At 44.1% G+C, this 22,287-nt stretch overlaps 1 protein-coding gene across 1 annotated transcript; it reads left to right on the forward strand.

Moving 5' to 3' along the window:
- The first annotated feature begins 13,312 nt into the window (after positions 1–13,312).
- Positions 13,313–20,615, forward strand: LOC148130629 (vasotocin-neurophysin VT-like). Its single transcript, XM_087962657.1, has 3 exons — positions 13,313–13,852; positions 17,458–17,659; positions 20,328–20,615. The coding sequence occupies exons 1-3, from the start codon at positions 13,733–13,735 to the stop codon at positions 20,489–20,491; spliced, it is 486 nt and encodes a 161-aa protein (XP_087818783.1). The 5' UTR covers positions 13,313–13,732; the 3' UTR covers positions 20,492–20,615.
- Positions 20,616–22,287: the final 1,672 nt, after the last annotated feature.

A 22,287-nucleotide genomic window follows, 5' to 3' on the forward strand; every position in this document is an offset into this window, starting at 1 on the left:
GACATTGGCCATGTTTCAAACTGCCTGTGTTAGGTGGCTTCCTGTTCACAAAAGGGAGGAATTGGCAGTACACTTTTCACTTTTCAATTCAGAATAGAGCTGGGAGGGACCTTGGAGGTCTTCTAGTCCAACCCCTTGCTCAAGCAGGAGACCTTATAGCATTTGAGACAAATGGTTGTCCAGTCTCTTCTTGAAAACCTCCAGTAATGAAGCACCCACAACTTCTAAAGACAAATTGTTCTACTGCTTGACTATCCTCACTGTTAGGAAATGCCTCCTTAATTCCAGGTTGCTTCTCTCCTTGGTTAGTTTCCATCCATTGATTCTCGTCCTGCCTTCAGGGGCTTTGGAGAAAAAGTTGACCCCCTCCTCTTCTCTGTGGCAGCCCCTCAAATATCGAAGACTGCTATCATGTCACCCTTAATCCTCCTTTTTGTCCTGATCAAGGCTTCCTGAGACAATAAGTTCCCTAAAACCTTTGATTTTATTTCAATGGCTGTGAATTATATGCATTCACAACCCATAATGAGTCTCCAAACAGTTTGTAAATAGTCCCACGGATGTCTGCCACAGTCCTTCGGGATAAGTCTGATAAGCACCCACCTTTATCTCCCTTGAAATGCTGCCAACGACTAAATTGCCAATTGGCTGTACAAGGCCAAACGGAGCACAAAGTCCACACAGAGCTTCAGAGTTTAAACTGACCAGAACGAACAAAGTTGCTTCCTGCAAAGGCTCCTGTCCCTTTGCTCCTCCTTTATGTCTTATGGAAGGGGCCAATCATCTCCAAGCCTTACTGCCAAGGCGCCCCTTTTGTCTTAGCTGTTCTTGCCTTCTGGCAGTTCTGCACAAGTGCGCACTGGGAACAGGCTCCCGCTATTCCTCTACCTCACTGATATCAGATTCTGGAGGCTCCGGAGTCGGCACATAACTCCCAGATGGCCCTGGCCCCACCTCTTTATCAGACGCAGGACCCTCATCCGAGCCCTCCCCAGACTCCCGGACTGGCCCATGGTCCTTCCTACTGTCCGACTCTGCTGCCCTCTCCGCCGGTGGACCACAAGACTTCTCCAGACTGGCCAAAATCCAAAACCTGCAACTGTTCTTCGTATGTTTTAGTCTCCGAGTCTTTGATCATCCTAGTTGCTCTTTTCTGCACTTTTTCCAAAGTCTCAACATCTTTTTTTATAGTGTGGTGACCAAAAGTGGATGCAGGACTCTAGGTGTGGCCTTACTAAGGCTTTATAAAGTGGTATTAATCCTTCACGTGATTTTGATTTGATGCCTCTTGTTTATACAACCAAGGATCGTATTGGCTTTTTTGGCGGCTGCTGCACACCTCTGGCTCATGTTTATGGGATCGTCCACTCAGACTCCAAGGTCCCCCTCACAGGGGCTGTTTTTGATGCTGTTCAAAGTGAGGTGGTTGGTTTTTTTTTACTCAAAGGGAAAAAAGAATTTAAATCAGGAAGACATATTGGCTTGAATCATCCACAATCTACATCAGGGGTCCCCAAACTTGGCAACTTTAAGTCTTGTGGACTTCAACTCCCAGAATTCTGGGAGTTGAAGTCCACAAATCTTAAAGTTGACAAGTTTGGAGACCTCTGATCTACATGGTCCCTCTCTGGGTTTTCTGTTTGTTTCGCTAGATGTGCAATAAAATAAAATAAAATAGACCTCTTTGCCAAGATCTTAACAAGAATGCAGTCACACCATGTTTCCCCCCCCCGCAAAAATATATATGGTAACATTCGAACCCTGAACACCTAAAGAAACAAAGAGTGGCTGTTTTGAAGCCTTGCAGAAAACAGAAAACCGGAGCAGTTTGAACAGTGTTGCAACTATTTTAATTCATCGTGCAATCTGTTAACAGGAGAAACCCCCCCCCAAAAAGTGTGTTTTATACACACCTGTTTGGTGTCTGTTGTGCAGCTAGGGGTGCGGTGGTCAAGGCATCTTAACAGCTGACATTTTAAGCCTTAATAAAAAAAATATGGTCTGAAATCACAGGGGATTTAAACAGCCGTTGTATTGCTCTGTCGCTGGTGAAAGCTGGCACAACATTAAAAAAATGTTAAGATGGTGTTCTGACCCAAACTTTGTTCCAAGGAAACAAACACCAAACAGAGATAAAAGCAAAACCTTGTCATGATTCTTTACAAATTCCTGTTCCTTCCCGGTTAAAAGGCTGTTTCAAACTAATGGTCTCTGATAAGAACCAGCCTTGCCAAGGTGGTGCGAGGCTGCCAAGAACACGAGATAAAGTTGCCAAGAAGTATTTCAAACCCAAAGAGTCTCCAAACACAAACCAAGATATTCCGAACGTCCACAAGGCTTGAGTGCAAAAGCTTCTTTGCTTCCCGCACAGAACTCCGGTTTCTCAGCTGGCTTTTATCTCTTACGGGAGGGGCCATCGCCTTGCAGCCTTACTCCCGAGTCGCCCGTGCTGCTGCAGCTGCTCTTTCCTTCAAGCAGCCCTGCATGCACGCGTGCTGGGCACAGGCTCCTCGGGGGCCTCTTCCTCACTGCTGCCAGCCTCCACCATCTCCGAAGGCAGCGCTCCACTCCCTGATGGTCCTGGCCCCATCCCTGAATCGCACGCAGGCCCCTCATCCGAGTCCTCACTCTCCGAGACCTCAGCCATTTGCACCTGCTGCTGGCGAACCACAACAGTTGGAAGTCACCACAACTTTAAAATCCCTAAATTGGAAAACGGGGCCTAGAGTAAACGAGGACTTCCCAACCTTGGCAACTTTAAGACGTGTGGACTTCCAACTCCCAGAATCCCCCAGCTTGCATGTGACACACGCACACACACAGAGTCACACAAGTGCAGTTTGGGTATTTAGCAACCATTTAGCAACCATGGTAACAACTCACAGCATTCGATTACCAACCATCACAAAAAGGCCTGAAATTGGGCACAGTTATGTGGCGATATCCACTTTATGACCAGCACGACTTGGGTCTGAAATTGTGGGTTCAATTACGGTTGTAACAGTGGTGGGATTCAAATATTTTTTTACCGCCGGTTCTGTGGGCGCGGCTTGGTGGGCGTGGCAGGGGAAGGATACTGTAAAATCTCCAGTCAGAGGCGGGATTTGATGGTCCTCCAAACGACTCAAAAGTTACGCTACCGGTTCTCCAGAACTGGTCAGAACCTGCTGAATATACCACCTCTGGGTTATAGGTCAAGGACTAAAAGACCTGTCAAAAGGGCAAGTCTTGAGCCACGCAGCTTCTCTAAGCTCAGGGAACGTCAAGGATTCCATAATCTGTTTCTTCTTCCTCCTCCTCCTCCACCACCATCACCACCTCCTCCTCCTCCCCCTGCAAACCTCACTCCCTTCTAGCACAGATGACGTTACCTAATTGGGTCAATAAATGTCTGCAAGAAAACAGCCAAGCTCAGAGAGGCACCGAGGACCCGACTGTTCTCCTCCTCCTCCTCCTCTTCCTCTTCCTCCTCCTCCTCTTCTTCTTTTTCTTTTTCTTCTTCTTCCTCTTCCTCTTCTTCTTTTTCTTTCTTTCTTTCTCCTCCTCCTCCTCCTCTTCCTCCTCTTCTTCTTCTTTCTCCTCCTCCTCCTCCTCCTCCTCCTCCTCCTCCTCCTCCTCCTCCTCCTCCTCTTCTTTCTTTTTCTTCTTCTTCCTCTTCCTCTTCTTCTTTTTCTTTCTCTCTTTCTCCTCTCCCCTCTTCTCCTCCTCCTCTTCTTCTTTCTCCTCCTCCTCCTCCTCTTCTTCTTTTTCTTCCTCTTCCTCTTCTTCTTTTTCTTTCTTTCTTTCTTTCTCCTCCTCCTCCTCCTCCTCCTCCTCCTCCCTCCTCCTCCTCCTCCTCCTCCTCCTCTTCCTCCTCCTCCTCTTCTTCTTTCTCCTCCTCCTCCTCCTCCTCTCTCCTCCTCCTCCTCCTCCTCCTCCTCCTCCTCCTCCTCCTCCTCCTCCTCCTCCTCCTCCTCCTCCTCCTCCTCCTCCTCCTCTTCTTCTTCTTCTTCTTCTTCTTCTTCTTCTTCTTCTTCTTCTTCTTCTTCTTCTTCTTCTTCTTCTTCTTCTTCTTCTTCTTCTTCTTCTTCTCCTCCTCCTCCTCCTCCTCCTCCTCCTCCTCCTCCTCCTCCCCTCCCCCTCTGATGTTACTTAGTTGGCTAATGAAACACCTGCAGAAAAGAGTCAAGCTCAGAGCGCGCCAAGAGTCCTCCTCCTCCTCTTCCTCCTCAAACATCTCATTCCATTCTAGCACTGATGATGTTACCTAGTTGGGTCATGAAACACCTGCCAAAAAAATAAAATAAAAACCCAACCAAGCTCATAGAGCACCAAGGAGCTCACAGGTGGGAGTATTTTCTGCATAAGCCATATCTGATATTTTTACTTATTTATTATATTTGTACATTGCCAAATCATACTTATAACCTGGGCCTATGTGTGGCTACTTCAAAACTATGCTGTACCTCTCGTCACACCCTTTAAAGACGTTAGCCCTCTCACCTTTTTTTTTCTTATGCTAAATTCATTTTGCCTCCTGCACCCCTATGATGACCCAGGGTGAGATATAAAATAAGCACAGTCACAAAAACAGGTGAAGCCCCTTTTTTTCCTTCACTTTGATTCAAAGCTCCAAATATCCTTGACTGGAAACAAAAAACTCCCCCACAAGCAGTTACGAAAAGGAGGAAACGCCATTTAAACTAAAAATGCCTATAAATTATAAAGAGCAAAAACAACACAAACCACACTGAAGCAATTCAGGGAACCCGGCAAGATAAGGGCTTGAAGACGTCCACAGATATCGGAACACACACTGGGAAGGACGCCAAACTCAGATAGGAATGGACAGACTAAAGAAATTTCCATGCTTTGCTTCCAGCACTGGCCCATACGCATGCCCATCCTTTTAAACAGTTCTCACAGCTGCAGCCCATGAAGGGGATCAAGGCCCCTTCCTCCCCCATAGACACGCCATTCATGTTTCTCCCTTATCCTCTCCTCCCTGCATGCCCTCGGATGGTGTGGGCCTGGGTCTTCCTCTGAATGCCCAGCCGGCCTGTGCCCTTCCCCAGTTTCCTCCACAACCTCTGAAGCCACACTCCCACTCCCTGTCGGCTGTTCCTCCTCTCCCTTGGAGTCAAACTCCAACACGACACCCCTGAGTTTGCTGCGTCGACTTGATTTTAGCACTTGCTTTTAGATTGTTGCGGTGTTGTGTGTGTGAATGTGTGTGTGTGTGTGTGTGTGTGTGTGTGTGGTGTGGAGGTTGCATGCAAATTTTCCTTCCCTTGAAAAACATTTCCATTAACCTTTGTCGACTTTTTTTTTAAAAAAATAAATGTCATTGCTTAAATGTTTAATTTTTTAGGGCTGCATTATCATTCAAGGCACCGTTTCATCCAAGGCCAGATAATTGCCGCTAATATCATTTCATTTGACGATAAAGTAATCTGGAGTCTGGCCTGATTTCCTAATGTGTCCATTCCGTCTAGAAATGACACTTGAGAAAAATAATCAACTTCTCTCTTTCCGTGTCATAATTTTACAACTCATAATTTTGAGTCAGTCTGACAAACCGCTGAGAAGCCCAAGAGGGGGGCGGTTTGGAATATTTTAGATGAAGATCATCGCAGCCTCCGGTTCAATTAATTTTTTTTTAACCTGATCTAACCGAGAGATCGGATAGGCTAGAATTTGAACTCTTTATTGTCATTGCACATATATACACAGTATACATACAATGAAATTCTTTTTTTAAAAATAAAAAAGTTTTTTATTTTTTGACAACAAACATAAACATAAGACATAAAACATAAAACAACAAATAAAACAGTTCAGTTATACAGTGTGTCGGTTGGTACATATGTCTTGTGCACAGTATCTATTTTATCTTTCTCTCTTAAGTTTACATTCATATTGCATTAATTGAATTTCTGAATCAAATTGCATTATGATGATGATTATTTTATTTTGTTTATTCAAAATTTCAAAAAAATATTTTAAAAAAGAGAAACATGTTCTCACATTTTGCAGCATTTTCATAATAGTGTCAATTAAGGTCATTTGCTACAAATACATCTGTAACTTAATTCCTAAATCCTTACTTATTTATGTTATTATTACATTATAATACAAGATTTACTTATTTATATTACTTTACATATATACATAGCTATACATACATTTATCCTTATTCCTATTTTTCCTTGGCATTTCTTTAATCATTTTCAGTAGACATCTTTACTTCCTTTTTATTCAACCATTTGTACCGTTGTATAAAATTGTATTATTATTACACCATTATTAGACTTTAATTTCAGTTCCATATTATCCTTTCGAGCAAATCTCAATTCTTACTAATTTTATTTGTATTATAATTTATTCCGAGCTACTCAATTATAACATATCATTGCTGTTATGTTATACTTCAATTTCCTACTTTTTTATTTAACCATTGGTAGAATAAATCCCATATCTTATAATACTCTTTTTCTTCTTGCTCTCTAATTGCTAATATTAATCTGCTCTTTTCTGCACATTCCATTATTTTCTTAATCATACAACAAAATTCACATAACACCTGGAGACCAGACCCAACACGCAAACACACACGACAATCCCCAAACACCTCCTCACCCACCAAAATTCCCCGCCTCCTAAAAACACACAAGCATCGGTGGCGGTGGATAAAATTAGGATCGCCAACATGACCACCAACATCCAACGATGGATATGGAAGAAGCAGCAGCAGCTTATATTTCAATAAAATCTGTAATGCTTTGAACCAGCTTCCAAAAATCTTAGTCTTAGGATTCTGGAAGTTATCCCCAATTAAATCATGAGTCTCCAGCTAAACTTCCAAAACTGCAAAAAGAATTTATTGGGAATTAACATGCCAGCGCTGCCTGGGTGTAGCCGACTCTGAGGCACATCATTCATGGTCACCCTTGACCCTGGTTTTCCCCCCCATACCTCCTGGGTGTATCCTAATTCATATTCTCCAATGGGACCCCTCCATAGCCCAGAGTCATCAATCACGCTCTCCAGTTAGAGATTTGCGTGGCAGAAACTTCAGTCACCTAGTTACTATCTTGGAAAAACTGTTTATGGAATGTGCTTTTGATGTCCAAGCAAACCCATTTTCACCCTCCCTTTCTGTTGGCAACTCTAAAAGGCCATAGAAATATTTTATGAGTTGACACTTAATCTCAGCCGTGCTGGTTGGGGAATTCTGTGTGATAACGGCTGTACCCAGGGGTGGGATTCTGCCGGTTCGGACCAGTTCGGGCAAACCCCTAGCTCCAAAGATCAGCTGGGAGCGAACCTGACCTTTATTATCCCAGCTGATCAGCACCAAGAGTGGATTGCCATTCCTCAGCTCTGTTACTCCCCCGAAGTAACATAGCAGGTAAGAATTTTTGCCTTGGTGTTCACATGCGCACAGCACTCATCAGGCACGTTAAATCACCAAACTGGTTGTTATAGTGGCAGCATCTCACCCCTGTCTGCACCAGTTGGGTCCCATCTGCTAAATCAGGGGTCGCCAAACTTTTGCACCTCGGAGACTACCAAACTCATAATTTTAAATCCTGCGGACCACTAATATGAATTTTGACTGACAGTGGTTTGCTGGCGTTGGTGTGGGAGAGAGAGAGGGAGGGAGGGAGGGAGGGAGAGCAACCCGATCTAACCTCGGAGGGCTGGCGGTGATGTTCTCTCTCTCTCTCTCTCTCTCTCTCTCTCTCTCTGCACACACACACACACACACACACACACATATGCACACAGGTCCCTCATACACCCCTACCCCCTCCAAGGCACATTCCTAACCTGCTTTTCAGCTCCGTTCTCAGGGGAGAGAGAGAGAGAGACTTTTGGCTTCCTGCAAGGAAAACAGCAGAAGCAGCAGAAGTCTTTCTTTCTCTCCCCCAAACTCCGCCAGAAACGAGTCTTTGTGAGGCTTGTCGTGCCGGCACAGCCTCTTGGAGCAGGAGGCCTTGCAGGGTCCCAAAGACTCATTTTGGGCAGAGTTTGGGGGAGAGAAAGAAAGACTTCTGCTGCTTTCCTTGCGTGCAGCCAAAAGCAGAAGCAGAAAAAAGCGGAAAGAAGCAGCCCGGTGGCCAGGCCAGGTGCGTGGCGCGAGTGGGGCAAGTTCCCCCCCTCCGCCCTTTCCCCCCTCCCCTCCTTACCTCGTGTTGTTTACAATGCAAGTGATGCAAGCCTTGTCTTCCCGCGGGCCCTATGGGCAGCGCAACCTTGTGTTCCTGCGCAGCCTGGATTCATTGCTTTGGGGGACGACATTTCTCTGCGGACCACCCAAATTTTCTCTTGGACCCCCAGTGGCCCCTGGCCCCTAACTGGCAACCACTGTGCTAAATTGTCCCCTTCCGATTTGCTCCTCTCCGTTTCTCATTTGCTATTTTTCCGTGAATTAATTCCAACCACCACCACCACAGGGCCCCCTCCCCCCTTGGATAATTGCTTCTCCTAAAAGAAAGAACGCCTGTGGCGTCGTGGGCCATCCTGGGCGGCTGCCAGCCCTCTGGGGTCGAGCTTGCTGACGTGTTTGTCCTTTACCAGATTCCTTTTTGCATATTCAGGGCACATTCTCGGCGGGTTCCTTGCTGCCATCCATCCGGCCGTGTCATTCCTTAGGGACCTGCACTGCAGGGAGGGTTTAGTTCCGTGGCAGAGAACCGGGGTGGAGTGATGAGTGAGGAGGGGGTGTAGGCGGGAGGGGTAAATACAAGAAGAGAATCGACTTGAAAGCAACCCTAAGCCAACTCTGTTATTTTCCCCAGAAACTAAAGTTAGGAAAAGTTTCCCGGCCATCAAGACTGCGGATCAGTATACAGGGGAAGAGAAGAGATAAATAGATCATTGGAAAAGAACGGACAAAAGATACAAGTATAATGATTTTAAAATAAGATGAAAGAAACAAAATATAATTAAGAGAGTGAAAAGAAGGGAGAAGCTATATAGAAAATATAGAATGGTTAATAAGATAAGAATGGTATATAAGGTGAGCATGAATTTGATTTAGGTCTGTAAAAAAAGATGTAACCTGGGGTTAAGCCACTTTCCAAAAAGAAGTTTTATGTTTTATGTTTTGTGTTTTGGTTAGCTATGTTTGATTGAGAATTAATAAAACCTTGGAGGAATAAAACTAAAGGGAGAAACAATGAGAAATTTGGAAAAGATATGTACAAATGATAATTTGGAATTATGTCGTATAAAAGAATGTCTTATTTGTTTTGTCAAAATCTACAAGTGGCCTTCAGAAAGGAGGCTTTATGTTTCTATGTTTTGTTTTATGTTTTGTATTTTGTGTGTTTATGTTTGATTGAGAATTAATAAAACCTTGATAGAAAGAAATATAATTGAATAAAAGTGAAGGGAGAAACAATGAGAAATTCGGAAAAGATATATATGTGTTTAAATGGAAATGTGATAATTTGGAACTATGCTGTACAAAATAATGTTTTATTTGCCTTGTTAAAACCTATAAGTAACTTTTAGAAAGGAGGTTTTATGCTTTTATGTCTTATGTTTTGTTTGTCTTTAAAAAAATTAATAAAATTTGTTTAAAAAAAAAAAGACAGCGGATCTGCAATGGAGTCCATCTCCAAAGCATCTCTGATAAATGGTACCCGACCCTCGTAACCATGGTTACAAAAATTGGATATGTTCAGTCCAGGGAAAATTAGGACTAGGGGAGATGTGACAGCATTGTTCCAATATTTCGGGGTTTCCCCAAAGAAGTGGGGGGGGGGTCAATTTATTTTCCAAAGCACCAGAAGGCTACAACAAGAAACAGTGGATGTAAAATAATCAGGGAGAGAAGCAACCTAGAATGAAGGAGAAATTTCCCAATAGTGAGAATAATTAACCAGTGGAACTGCTCGCCTCCAGAAGTTGTGGACACTCCAACACTGGATGTTTTTAAGAAGAGATTGGAAAGCAGTTTATATGAAATGATATAGGGATTCCTGCCTGAGTAGGTGGTTGGACTAGACTAGAAGATCTTTTAGGTCCCTTCCAACTCTGTTATTCTGTTTTTGTTTTTGTTTTTGTGGCTGTGCATTTGCATTAGAAGAAATCTAGCAGAACTCATGGGCTTATGTGGTCTCCTTGGTGTTCCCTGAGATTGGTTGTTTTCTTGCAGATCTTTCATGACCCAACTAGGGAACATCATCAGTGCTAGATGGGAGTGGGGTTTGCAGAAAGGAGGAAGAGGTGGAGGTGGAGGTGGAGGTGGAGGAGGAGGAGGAGGAGAACAACTCTGGGATCCTTGGTACTCTCTGAGCTGGGTGGTTTCCTTGCAGACATTTCATGACCCAACTAGGGAACACCATCAGTGCTAGAAGGAGGAGAGGAGGAGGAGGAGGAGGAGGAGGAGGAGGAGGAGGGAGGAGGGAGGAGGAGGAGGAGGAGGAGGAGGAGGAGGAGGAGGAGGAGGAGGAGGAGGAGGGGAGGAGGAGGAGGAGGAGGAAAGACTATGGGGTCCTCTGTGTTCCCTGAGATTGGTTGTTTTCTTGCAGATCTTTCATGACCCAACTAGGGAACATCATCAGTGCTAGATGGGAGTGGGGTTTGTGGAAAGGAGGAGGAGGGGGAGGAGGACGGGGAGAAGGAGGAAGAGAAGAACTGTGGGGTCCTTGGTGCTCTCTCAGCTTGGTTGTTTTCTTGCAGACATTTCACTACCCAACTAGGTAACATCGTCAGTGTTGGAAGGGAGCAGGGGTGAAGAGATTGCATTTCTGAGTATCTTCCTTGGAGGAGATACCTTCCTCGTTGAACCCAAAGCAAGCCTCTGCTTCCCACCACCATTCCTGGATCTCCGTTTCTTTCAGCTGATCCCTTTTATCTGGCAAGGTGAAACCCAACAGGGCTTTTTGCACAGAAGCCGTTTTACATTTTTAAAAGCCGGGAAGTAGGGAAGCTGGACTCTTCTGGATCACTGTGTTTTTCCAGAACCAAAATAGGAGGGGGGAAAAAGGGGGGGTTAAATTCTTCCTCCAAAGCCCCTTCTGGAAGTCCCTTGTCCTACACAGATGGGAAATGGGCGCAGTGGGATTATTTTTTGGCTGCGGCCAAAGCGTCCCACGGTCCTTGTGATGCTGAATCAGAGGAATTTCCATCTGTGGCCCTGGCAGAAGATCTCAGCAGCTATTTGGCTGAAGTCAAGTGTGGAGGACGAAGGTTTGAAATATTGCCAGGAACTCCCACCCACCCACCCACCCACAGGCCTCCTCCCCATCTTTTTGGCCTGGCCACAAAAGAGGGGGTTGCAGGTGTCACCGATTGGGTTCACACAATAGCTCAGGTTGACCTATTTGGGTTTGCACAAGACTGTTGAATCAGGAGTTCACCAGAAAGGTTCAAGGGAATCACTTGTTTGTCCTGGGCAGCTATGGAAAAAGGGATAGAAGAGAAGAGAAGAGAAGAGAAGAGAAGAGAAGAGAAGAGATAATAGAATAGAATAGAATAGAATAGAATAGAATAGAATAGAATAGAATAGAATAGAATAGAATAGAATAGAATAGAATAGAATATTGGAATGAAGAATAGGAACAGAACAGAACAGAACAGAATAGAATAGAATAGAATAGAATAGAATAGAATAGAATAGAATAGAATAGTACAGAACAGAATTCTTTATTGGCCAAGTGTGGTTGGACACACAAGGAATCTGTCTTGGTGTAAATGCTCTCAGTGTACATAAAAGAAGAGATACATCAGTCAAGAGTCAAGAATCATAAGGTCCAACACTTAATGATAGTCACAGGGTACAATAAGCAATCAAATGATACTAGGAAACAGTTAATATAAATCTTAAGGATACAAGCAACAAGGTTACACTCCTAGAGTCACAAGTGGGAGGGGAGGGGAGGGGAGGGGAAAGGAGAGGAAAAATAGAAAAAAGAATATAAAAGAGGAATGGAATGGAATGGAATGGAAGAGAGGAGAGGAGAGAATGGAAAACAAGAATGGATGGGATGGGTTGGAAGGGAAGGGAGGGGAGGAGAGGGAGGGAGGAGAGAGAGGAGAGGGAGAGGAGAGGAGGGAGAGAGGAGAGGAGAAGAGAGAATGAAAACAAGAATGGGATGGGATGGGATGGAATGGAATGGAAGGGAAGGGAGGAGAGGAGAGAAGAAGAGCTGAGGAGAGGAGAGGAGAGAAGAGGAGAGAAGAGAAGAGAGAAGAGAGAAGAGAAGAGAAGAGAAGAACAGAAGAGGAGAGGAGAGAAGAGAAGAACAGAAGAGGAGAGAAGAGAGGAGAGGAGGAGAGGAGAGAAGAGAAGAGAAGAACAGAAGAGAAGAGGAGAGAGGAGAGAAGAAGAGCTGAGGAGAGGAGAGGAGAGAATGGAAAACAAAATGGGATGGGATGGGATGGAATGGAAGGGAAGGGAGGAGAGGAGAGGAGAGACGAAGAGCTGAAGAGAGGAGAGGAGAGGAGAGAGAAGAGAAGAGAAGAGAAGAGAAGAGAAGAGAAGAAGAGAAGAGAGGAGAGAAGAAGAGCTGAGGAGAGGAGAGGAGAGAGATGGAAAACAAGAATGGAATGGGATGGAATGAAATGGAAGGGAAGGAGAGAAGAGGAGAGCTGAGGAGAAGAAGAGGAGAGGAGGAGAGGAGAGGAGAGGGAGAGGAGAGAAGAGAAGAGAAGAGAAGAGAAGAGAAGAGAAGAGAAGAGAAGAGAAGAGAAGAGAATGGAAAACAAGAATGGAATGGAGGAGAGGAGGGGAAAGGAAAGAGGAAGGGAAAGGGGGAAGGGAAGTCATGTCTGAAGAAGGGAAGGGAATGAAAGGAAAATAACTAAAAGGAAAGATTAAAGGAGGAAGAAAAAATAAAAGGAAGAGAGAAGGGAAGGGAAAGGAAAAGAAGGGGAGAAGAGAAGACAAGAAGAGAAGAGAAAATAGAAAAGAAGAGAAAATAGAATAGAAAACACAAATGGAATGGAATGGGGAAGGGAAGAGGGGAAGAGAAGAGACCCCAACCCTATTAGAATCTTAGAACCATTGAGACGTTGCATAAGGATAGATGAGAAAGGAACATCTAAAGGGAGGTGTGCCTTTATATTTCAGAAATGGGATGACAAACAAACAAACAAACAAACAAGGTGGGAGTTAGATGGAGTTAGCTTTAAGTCAAAGGAGCTTTTCAGAACATCCAACTTATGCCAGGACTTTTAGTGTCGAGAGAAAGGTCCATGCCAGCTGTTCCGTTCAAAGGGTGGCAGAGGCTCTTAAAAGTGGCACAGGGTTTTTGATGCCTTTTGCAGCTATCCTGGCCATGTTTACGAAGGTTTCCACCCTAAAACACAGAAAAGCAAAAGAAAGAAAAAAAAAGATTTTGGACAGAGGCAAAAACATCCTGATTTTATGCTCGCTGCTTTCCAGCCGACATCGTCCCTGCGGGCCAAACCGACTCACCGTTTTGATGATGCCCTGATTAAAAATAATTGGCCGGCAATAAAAGCGGCAGCTTGGGGAGAAAAGAACAGCTCTCGGCACTGAATGGCTCAATTACGGCTGTTGGTCGGAGGTTGGCTTTTTGGGTGGGAGGTCTATGGAGGGAGGGGGCAGAGGCCCCCCCTCACACTTGTAACCATGTTGGGGGCACAGCGTTACAGGGCTTCCAAACAATGGATGCAAACAATATAAATAGGCCGGGGATGCAGCCCAGGAATCAGATACAAACAAGAGAGAAGGCAGGGCAGCTGGAGCAATTGTTTTGCCAACCTTCTCAAGATGTCTGCTGGGATCCTTTCGGCGTTTCTCTTCTGTTTCCTCACCTTGTCTTCAGCCTGCTACATCCAGAACTGCCCCCGAGGAGGAAAGAGATCCCTGCCTGATGCAGAAATCCGACAGGTAAGGCAGAAATATCTCAGGTGTTTGCGTTTATCTTTCCTTGAGGAAGAATTCCATGGTCTTCTCTTCTTTCTCCTTGTCCTTTCCTTGTCTGTAGGTTATCAAACCTTTAATTCCCAGCAGGGGGGTAGCTCTGTCAATGAGGCACACAGGTGAAAGGTAATTCCCCCCCATACAAAGGTGGTAGAGCAATAACAGAGATGGAAGGGACCTCGGAGGTCTTCTAGTCCACCCCTCTGCTCAAAAAGAGGACCCTGTACAAATCTGGACAAATGGCTGTCCAACGATGCATGCTTTCATTATCCATAGTCAGAGGTCTCCAAACTTGGCCACTTTAAAACTTGTGGACTTCAGCTCCCAGAATTCTCCAGCCAGCTATGAATTCTGGGAGTTGAAGTCCACAAGTCTTAAAGTGGCCAAGTTTGGGGACCCTTGACCTAAGTTGTATCATTTCATCCCAAAGATGTTTTTTTTTCCAAAAGGGAAAATGGACTTCCTTCTTGTTGTTTTTCTTAGAAAAACGTTTGGCTTCTCATTCAGGAAGCTTCTTCTTCAGTTCTGCAATTGACTTTCTTCGGTTTAGCAAGGAAGAACGGAGCTGGAGAAGCTTCATGGTTGAGAATAAGAGAGTTTAGGGAAGGGAAAAGCAGAAGGTGTAGAATCTCACAGGACTGGAAGGGAGCTCCAAGGTCTTCTAGTCTAACCCTCTGTTCAAGCGGGAAACCTTATATCGTATCAGACAAAGGGTTGTCCAAGACAAAAAGTGTTTTCAAAAAAAATAATAATAATAAGAAAGTCCAGGTACCCTTTGAAAAGCACTTTTGGGACAACCATGACCTGGATAATTGAGAGCCTCCATAGACGCTTATATTTGTAAATATGAGGAAGGATCTGGAGGCTACATCATATGATGATCAGTTGAGGGAACTTGGTAAATCTAGCCTATCAAAGAGAAGAATTGGGGGGGGGGGGGTTTACAGATTAACAGAGTTGGAAGGGACCTTGTAGGTCATCTAGTCCAACCCCCTGCCCATTCCTGACAGGTGGCAGTCCAGTCTCTTCTTGAAAGCTTCCAGCATTGAAGCTCCCACAACTTCTGAATGTAACTTCTGTTCCATGGGTTGATTGTTTTCACTGTCAGAAAGTTTCTCCTTATTTCCAGGCTGAATCTCTCCTTGTTCAGCTTCCATCCATTGTTCCTTGTCTGGCCTTCAGGTGCCTTGGAGAATAGCTTGACTCTTTCCTCCTCTCTGGGGCAGCCCCTCAAATATTGGAAGACCGCTATCCTGTCTCCCCAAGTCCTTCTCTTCACTAGATTAGCCAGGCCCAGTTCCTGTAACCATTCTTTGTATGTTTTAGCCTCCAGTCCCCTAAAATCCTCCTGGTTGCTCTTCTCTGCACTTTTTCTAGAGTCTCAAACTCTTTTTTATAATGTGGTGCCCAAAACTGGATGCAGGACTCTAGGTGTGGCCTTACTAAGGCTTTATAGAGTGGTATTAGTACCTCCCTTGATCTCGATTGTATCCCTCTGTTGATGCAACTTAGGATTGCGTTGGCTTTTTTGGCAGCTGCTGCACACGGCTGGATCCTATTTAGCTGGTTGTCCTCTAAGACTCCAAGATCCCTCTCCCAGTTCCTGCTATTGAGCCTAATGAATGATAACCTAGATGAGCAATGCTAAGCTAACATCCCAGGTTAGCTACCATGACCCAAATAGCAGGCTAGACTTACAGCTGTTTCCAGGCAGAAAGTTTTATAAAACTTTTCATAAAATTGGTTAGTCAGAAAAGTTACCACCGGGCTTCTCCTGACTTCTGGCCATCATCCACAAACACAAGATCTACAGGCAGAATCTGCCTGAAATGTTTTTATTTCTGTATTTATATGTCTTTATATGTATTTGGCTTTTGGATGTCACTAGGGAAGAACATTCTCAGCATCAAGTTAAGAGAAATGAGATCCAACCTCTGCCAACGTGATTTTCCTGGGACCTGCATAACTTTCAAGATTTATTTTATTTGTATCCCCTCTTTTTCAAATAAGTCAAGGCGGTTGAGCTAGAGGTTGAGACTCCAGTGCAGAGAAGAGCCACAAAGAGGATTAGGGGACAGGAGGCTAAAACACAGGAAGAACGGTTGCAGGAACTGGGTAGGTCTAGTCTAATGAAAAGAAGGACCAGGGGAGACATGATAGCAGTATGCCAGAATTTGAGGGGCTGCCTCAAAGAAGAGGGAATCAAACTATTCTCCAAAGCCCCTGAGGGCAGGACAAGAAGCAACGGATGGAAACTAATCCAGGAGAGAAGCAACTTAGAAATAAAGAGACATTTCCTGAGAGTCAGAACAATTAATCAGTGGAACAACTTGCCTCCAGAAATTGTGAGTGCTTCAACACTGGAAGTTTTTAAGAAGATGTTGGATAACCATTTTGTCTGAAGTGGTGTAGGGTTTTCTACCTAGGCAGGGGGTTGGACTAGAAGACCTTCAAGGTCCCTTCCAACTCTGTTATTCCATTCCATTCCATTCCATTCCATTCCATTCCATTCTATTCTATTCTATTCCATTCTATTCCTATTTCTATTCTATTCTATTCTACTCTATTCTACTCTACTCTACTCTATTCTATTCTACTATTTCTACTCTACTCTACTCTACTCTACTCTATTCTATTCACTGTTTCCTAGTATGATTTGATGGCTTATTTGTACCCTATGCCTATTATTAAGTGTTGCATCTGATGATTCTTGACTCTTGACGAATGTATCTTTTCTTTTATGTACACTGAGAGCATTTGCACCAAGACAAATTCCTTGTGTGTCCAATCACACTTGACCAATAAAGAATTCTATTATTCTATTCTATTCTATTCTATTCTATTCTATTCTATTCTATTCATTCTATTCTATTCTATTCTATTCTATTCTCTATTCCTATTCCATTTTCCATTCCTATTCTATTTTCTTCCTATTCTATTCTATTTTCTATTTTCTATTTTCTATTTTCTATTTTCTATTTTCTATTTTCTATTTTCATTCTATTCTATTCTATTCTATTCTATTCTATTCTATTCTATTCTATTCTATTCTATTCTATTCTATTCTATTCTATTCTATTCTATTCTCTATTCTATTCTATTCTATTTTCTATTCTATTCCTAGTTCTATTTTATTCCTATTCCTATTCTATTCCTATTCTATTTTCTATTTTCTATTTCTATTTTCTATTTTCTATTTTCTATTTTCTATTTTCTATTCTATTCTATTCTATTCTATTCTATTCTATTCTATTCTATTCTATTCTATTCTATTCTATTCTATTCTATTCTATTCTATTCTATTCTATTCTATTCTATTCTATTCTATTCTATTCTATTCTCTATTCTATTCTATTTTCTATTCTATTCCTAGTTCTATTCTATTCCTATTCCTATTCTATAGATCTATTTCAAGCTATTTAGCTCTCATCAGCTAACTGTATTCGAATGGGGCTGCTTACCTAAAGGGGTTTCCTTGCTTTGTCAGCTGTACCCAGGAGGGAGACGGTTTTTCCACCCTGCTGTGATACCTCCAGATGTTGACCATCTTCTTTTCCTTTCTTTGGCTTTAGTGTATCCGCTGCGGCCCCGGCAACAGAGGGAGCTGCTTCGGGCCCAACATTTGTTGCGGAGAAGAGATGGGCTGCTATTTGGGGACTCCGGAGACCGTGCGTTGCCTCGAGGAGAACTTTCTGCCTTCGCCCTGCGAGGCTGGGGGGAAGCTGTGCGGGGCAGACGGGCGATGCGCAGCCCCCGGCATTTGCTGCAACGATGGTATTTACCGGAGGAGGGGTGGGGACCAGTGGTGGGGAAGGGAAAAAGTGGAGAGAAAAAGAAAGATCAGACGAGAAGTTAAAACGTGTAATTGCATTCATCCTCAACCAAATGTTATGTTGAGCAGTGATGTGGATTTTTTTTTCCTGAAGCCCTAAAGCAGGGATCCCCCAACTTGACAGCTTTAAGACTTGTGGACTTCAACTCCCAGAATTCCTGAGCTAACATGACTGGAGGAGGAATTCTGGGAGTTGAAGTCCACAAGTCTTAAAGCTGTCAAGTTTGAAGGCCCCTGATCTATCATCTATCTATCTGTCTGTCTGTCTGCCTGTCTATCTATCATCTCTCATCCATCCATCTCCATCCATCCATCATCTATCACAAGGGTCTTCAAACTCCAAGTTTCAGACTTGTGAACTTCAACTCAGAATTCCTGAACTAACATGACTGGAGGAGGAATTCTGGAGTCAAACCACAAGTTGCAAAGTTGCCAAGGTTGGGCGCTCTGATAAGAGATCTTGCAGGGGTCCCCAAACTTGACAGCTAAGACTTGTGGACTTCAACTCCCAGAATTCCTGAACTAACATAACTGGAGGAGGAATTCTGGGAGTTGAAGTCCACAAGTCTTAAAACTGTCAAGTTTGAAGGCCCCTGATCTATCATCTATCTGTCTGTCTATCATCTCCCCATCCATCCATCCATCCATCCATCCATCATCTATCACCAGGGTCCCCAAACTTGGCCAGTTGAAGACTTGTGGACTTCATCTGCCAGAATTCCTGAGCTAACATAACTGGAGGAGGAATTCTGGGAGTTGAAGTCCACAAGGCTTAAAGCTGTCAAGTTTGAAGGCCCCTGATCTATCATCTATCTATCTGTCTGTCTGCCTGTCTATCTATCATCTCCTCATCCATCCATCCATCTCTATCCATCCATCCATCCATCATCTATCACAAGGGTCTTCAAACTTGGCAAGTTTAAGACTTGTGGACTTCAACTCCCAGAATTCCTGGAGCTAATATGATTGGAGGAAGAATTCTGGGAGTTGAAGTCCACAAGTCTTAAAGCTGTCAGCAGCCTTGGAAAGTGTGCAGAGAAGAGCAACAAAGAGGATTAGGGGTCTTGGAAGCTAAAATGTACAATGTCCAGTTAAGGGAACTAGATATGTCTAGACTTACAAAGAAGAGGACTAGGAGTGACATGATTGGCAGTCTTCCAATATCTAAAGGGGTGCCCCAAATAAGTGTGTGTGTGTGTGGGGGGGTGTCAACTATTTATCCAAAGCCCCAGAAGGCAGGACAAGAAGCAACGGCTGGAAACTAACCAAGGAGAGAAGCAACTTGGAACTAAGGATGTCTTAGAACAGAAGTCCCCAAATATGGTCACTTTAAGATGTATGGACTTCAACTCCCAGAATTCCTGGCTGGGGATGTTGAAGTCCCTCAACATCTTAAAGTGGTCAAGGTTGAGAGATACTGACCTATTCCCAGGTTTTTAATTTACAGAAATCCAGAGGGGAATATTTTCCAGTCAATCAGAATAGACTTGGAAGGGACCTTAGAGGTCTTCTAGTCCAGGGATCCCCAACCTTTTCGCCGCCGCCCGGTTCCGACATCAGCTGGGCGCTGCGCGGTGCGGCGTCAACTGGGCGCCGCCATCTTTTATGACGAAAAGGCGCTTCCGGTGGCGTCACGGGCGCTGTTCGTCATAAAAGATGGCGGCGCCAGCTTTCTGGTGAGCTTTTCGGGTAGAAATGGCTTTCTACCCGAAAAGCTCACTGGAGCGCTGGCGCCGCCATCTTTTATGACGAAACAGCGCCCGGTGAGCTTTCTACCGGAAAAGCTCACCAGAAGCGCTTTTTACCAAAAAAGATGGCGGCGCCCAGCAACCAGCGACCCGGTAAGGCTTGTTCCGCGGCCCGGTACCGGTCCGCAGACCGGCGGTTGGGGACCCCTGTTCTAGTCCAGCCCCCTGCTCAAGCAGGAGATCCCATACCATTTCAGACAAACAGTTGTCTAATCTCTTCTTAAAAGCCTCCGGTGATGAAGCACCCACAACTTCTGGTGGCAAGCGGTTCCACTGGTTAATTGTCCTCACAGTTAGGAAGTTTCTCCTTAATTCCAAGTTGCTTCTCTCCTTGATCAGTTTTCACCCATTGCTTCTTGTGTTCAGCTGCTTTGGAGAATAATTTGACCCCCTCCTCTTTGTGGCAACTCCATGTGCTGGGGACCATCCTAACCCCACCCAGAGTGAGTTGCTGCTAAAACCCCACAAACAAGAGCTAGGAAAAGCTTTGGCCAACTTTCTTACCTGTCTGAGACTGACCCAACCAAAGGTGGTATTCAGCTGGTTTGGACCGGTTCTAGAGAACCGGTAGCGGAAATTTTGAGTAGTTTGGAGAACCAACCAATCCCACCCCTGACTGGCCCCGCCAACCCCATCCCTTCTCTGCCTCCCATTGAGTCCCAGCTGATCGGCTGGGTTTCCTTTGGTTGCCCTGCATAGGAGAACAGAGCTGGAAAGCAGGCTAGTGGGGTGGGGAGGGAAGGAGGATTTTGCAGTATCCCCCCCCCTGCCAGGCCCACCAAGCCACACCACGCTCACCAAGCCACGCCCACAGAACCAGGTAATATTCTTTTTTTTTTAAATAAATCCTATCCTTTTACAGAGAGCTGCATCTCCGATGCTGCCTGCGGAAATGAGAACGGCGAGAGAGGACGGACGTCTCCAGAAAGGAATTTGACCGGGCTGGATGGCTCAACTGGAGATCTTCTCCTCCGCCTGATGCACCTGGCCAATAAGCAACAACAAGGAAAACCCCAATTTTATTAAGGTGTCATTTCGTGGGCGTCACGGGCTTAGAACCTGAAGGAGCCGCCCCGACTGATCCCAAGCCTGTAACCGTTTAAGAATAAAATGTAAATACTCTACCCACAATTGTGAATGAATAAAAGTCTCCTTGCATTGTGTGACAAATTTGTTTAAGCGTGGTTTATGAAAAGAGAAGTGAAGCCCTTGCGATGGGAAGCATTATCACAAAACCCTTGAAGGCCTCAAACTCCTAACCTTTCTGTAAAGTAGGGAAAGGAAGTTCTTGTATAAATATACGGCTGGTCCTCGATTTACAAGCAGTGACTAAGTGACCATGGGAAGTTACAACGGATCGCTCAGCACTGACGACCCTGTTCCAATCACATTGACATGACATGATCACATTGTCAAACTCATAAAATATTTCTCTGGTTTTTTTTAGAGTTGCCAACAGAAAGAGAAGGGGGAGCAGTGGGGCAGCTTGCAAAACCGAAAGCGCATTCCATAAATAGTTTTCAAAGATAGTAACTAGGTGACTGAAGTTTCTGCCGTGCAAAGATCTAACTGGAGAGCCTGATTGATGACTCTGGGCTATGGAGGTGTCCCATTGGAGAATATGAATCAGGATACACCCTGGGGGTAGGGGGGGGGAAACCAGGGCCATGAATGATGTGTCTCAGAGTTGGCTACACCCAGGCAGTGCTGACATGTTTAACTCTCAATAAATCCTTTGGAAGTTTGGCTCAAGACTCATGATTTAATTGGGGGGGGGGTCACTGCCGGAATCCTGACACACATTTTGGACGTTCCTGTAGTCATGTGACCACAATTTATGAGATCAGGAACCTTGGAGGTCTTCTAGTCCAGCCCCTTGCTGCTCAAGCGGGAGACCCTATATCATTCCAGACAAGTGATTGCCCAGGCTCTTTTTAAAAACCTCCAGTAATGGAGCAACCACAACCTCTAGTGGCAAGCTGTTCCACTGATTAATTGTCCTGTCAGGAAGTTTCTCCTGAAATTCCAGGTTGTTTCTCTCTTTGATGAGTTTCCATCTGCTGCTTCTTGTGCTGCCTTCAGGTGCTTTGGAAAATAAATCGACCCTTTCTTCTTTGGGGCAGCCCCTCCAATACTGGGATACTAATATCATGTCTTCCCCTAAAAGTCCTTTTTTTCTCTAGACTGGCCAAACCCAAATTCTGCAACCGTTCCTCGTGGGTTTTTGTCTCCAGGCCTTGAATCATCTTAGTTGCTCCTCTCTGCACTTTTTCCAAAGTCTCATCATCTTTTTTGGTAATGTGCTGACCAAAACTGGGTGCAGTACTCCAGGTGTGGCCTTACTAAGGTTTTATAAAGCAGTACTAACACTTCACGTGATTCTATGCCATATATATATATATATATATATATATATATATATATATATATATATATATATATATATATATATATATATATATATATATATATATATATGCCATCATCATCTGTATTGTCATCATCTGTGAGTCACAATACACAATACAGAAGCCTGATGATGGCAGATGAGATTCTGCTGAAATGTTGCTACAACTTTAAAAGCACAACTATAATGACGTGGGAAAATACCAACAAAGCTGAATACCATACATGTAAGTACCCAAAAAAACCAGAAAACTTAAGAAAACATACATATACATATACATATACATATACATATACATATACATATACATATACATATACATATACATATACATATACATATACATACATACATACATACATATGTGTGTGTGTGTGTGTGTGTGTATGGCATTCAGCTTTGTTGTATTTTCCCA

This window comes from Notechis scutatus, chromosome 4 (genome assembly GCF_049901735.1).
Source record: "Notechis scutatus isolate UNSWTSFEM ecotype Mainland chromosome 4, rNotScu1.2, whole genome shotgun sequence".
Classification (NCBI taxonomy): Eukaryota; Metazoa; Chordata; class Lepidosauria; order Squamata; family Elapidae; genus Notechis; species Notechis scutatus.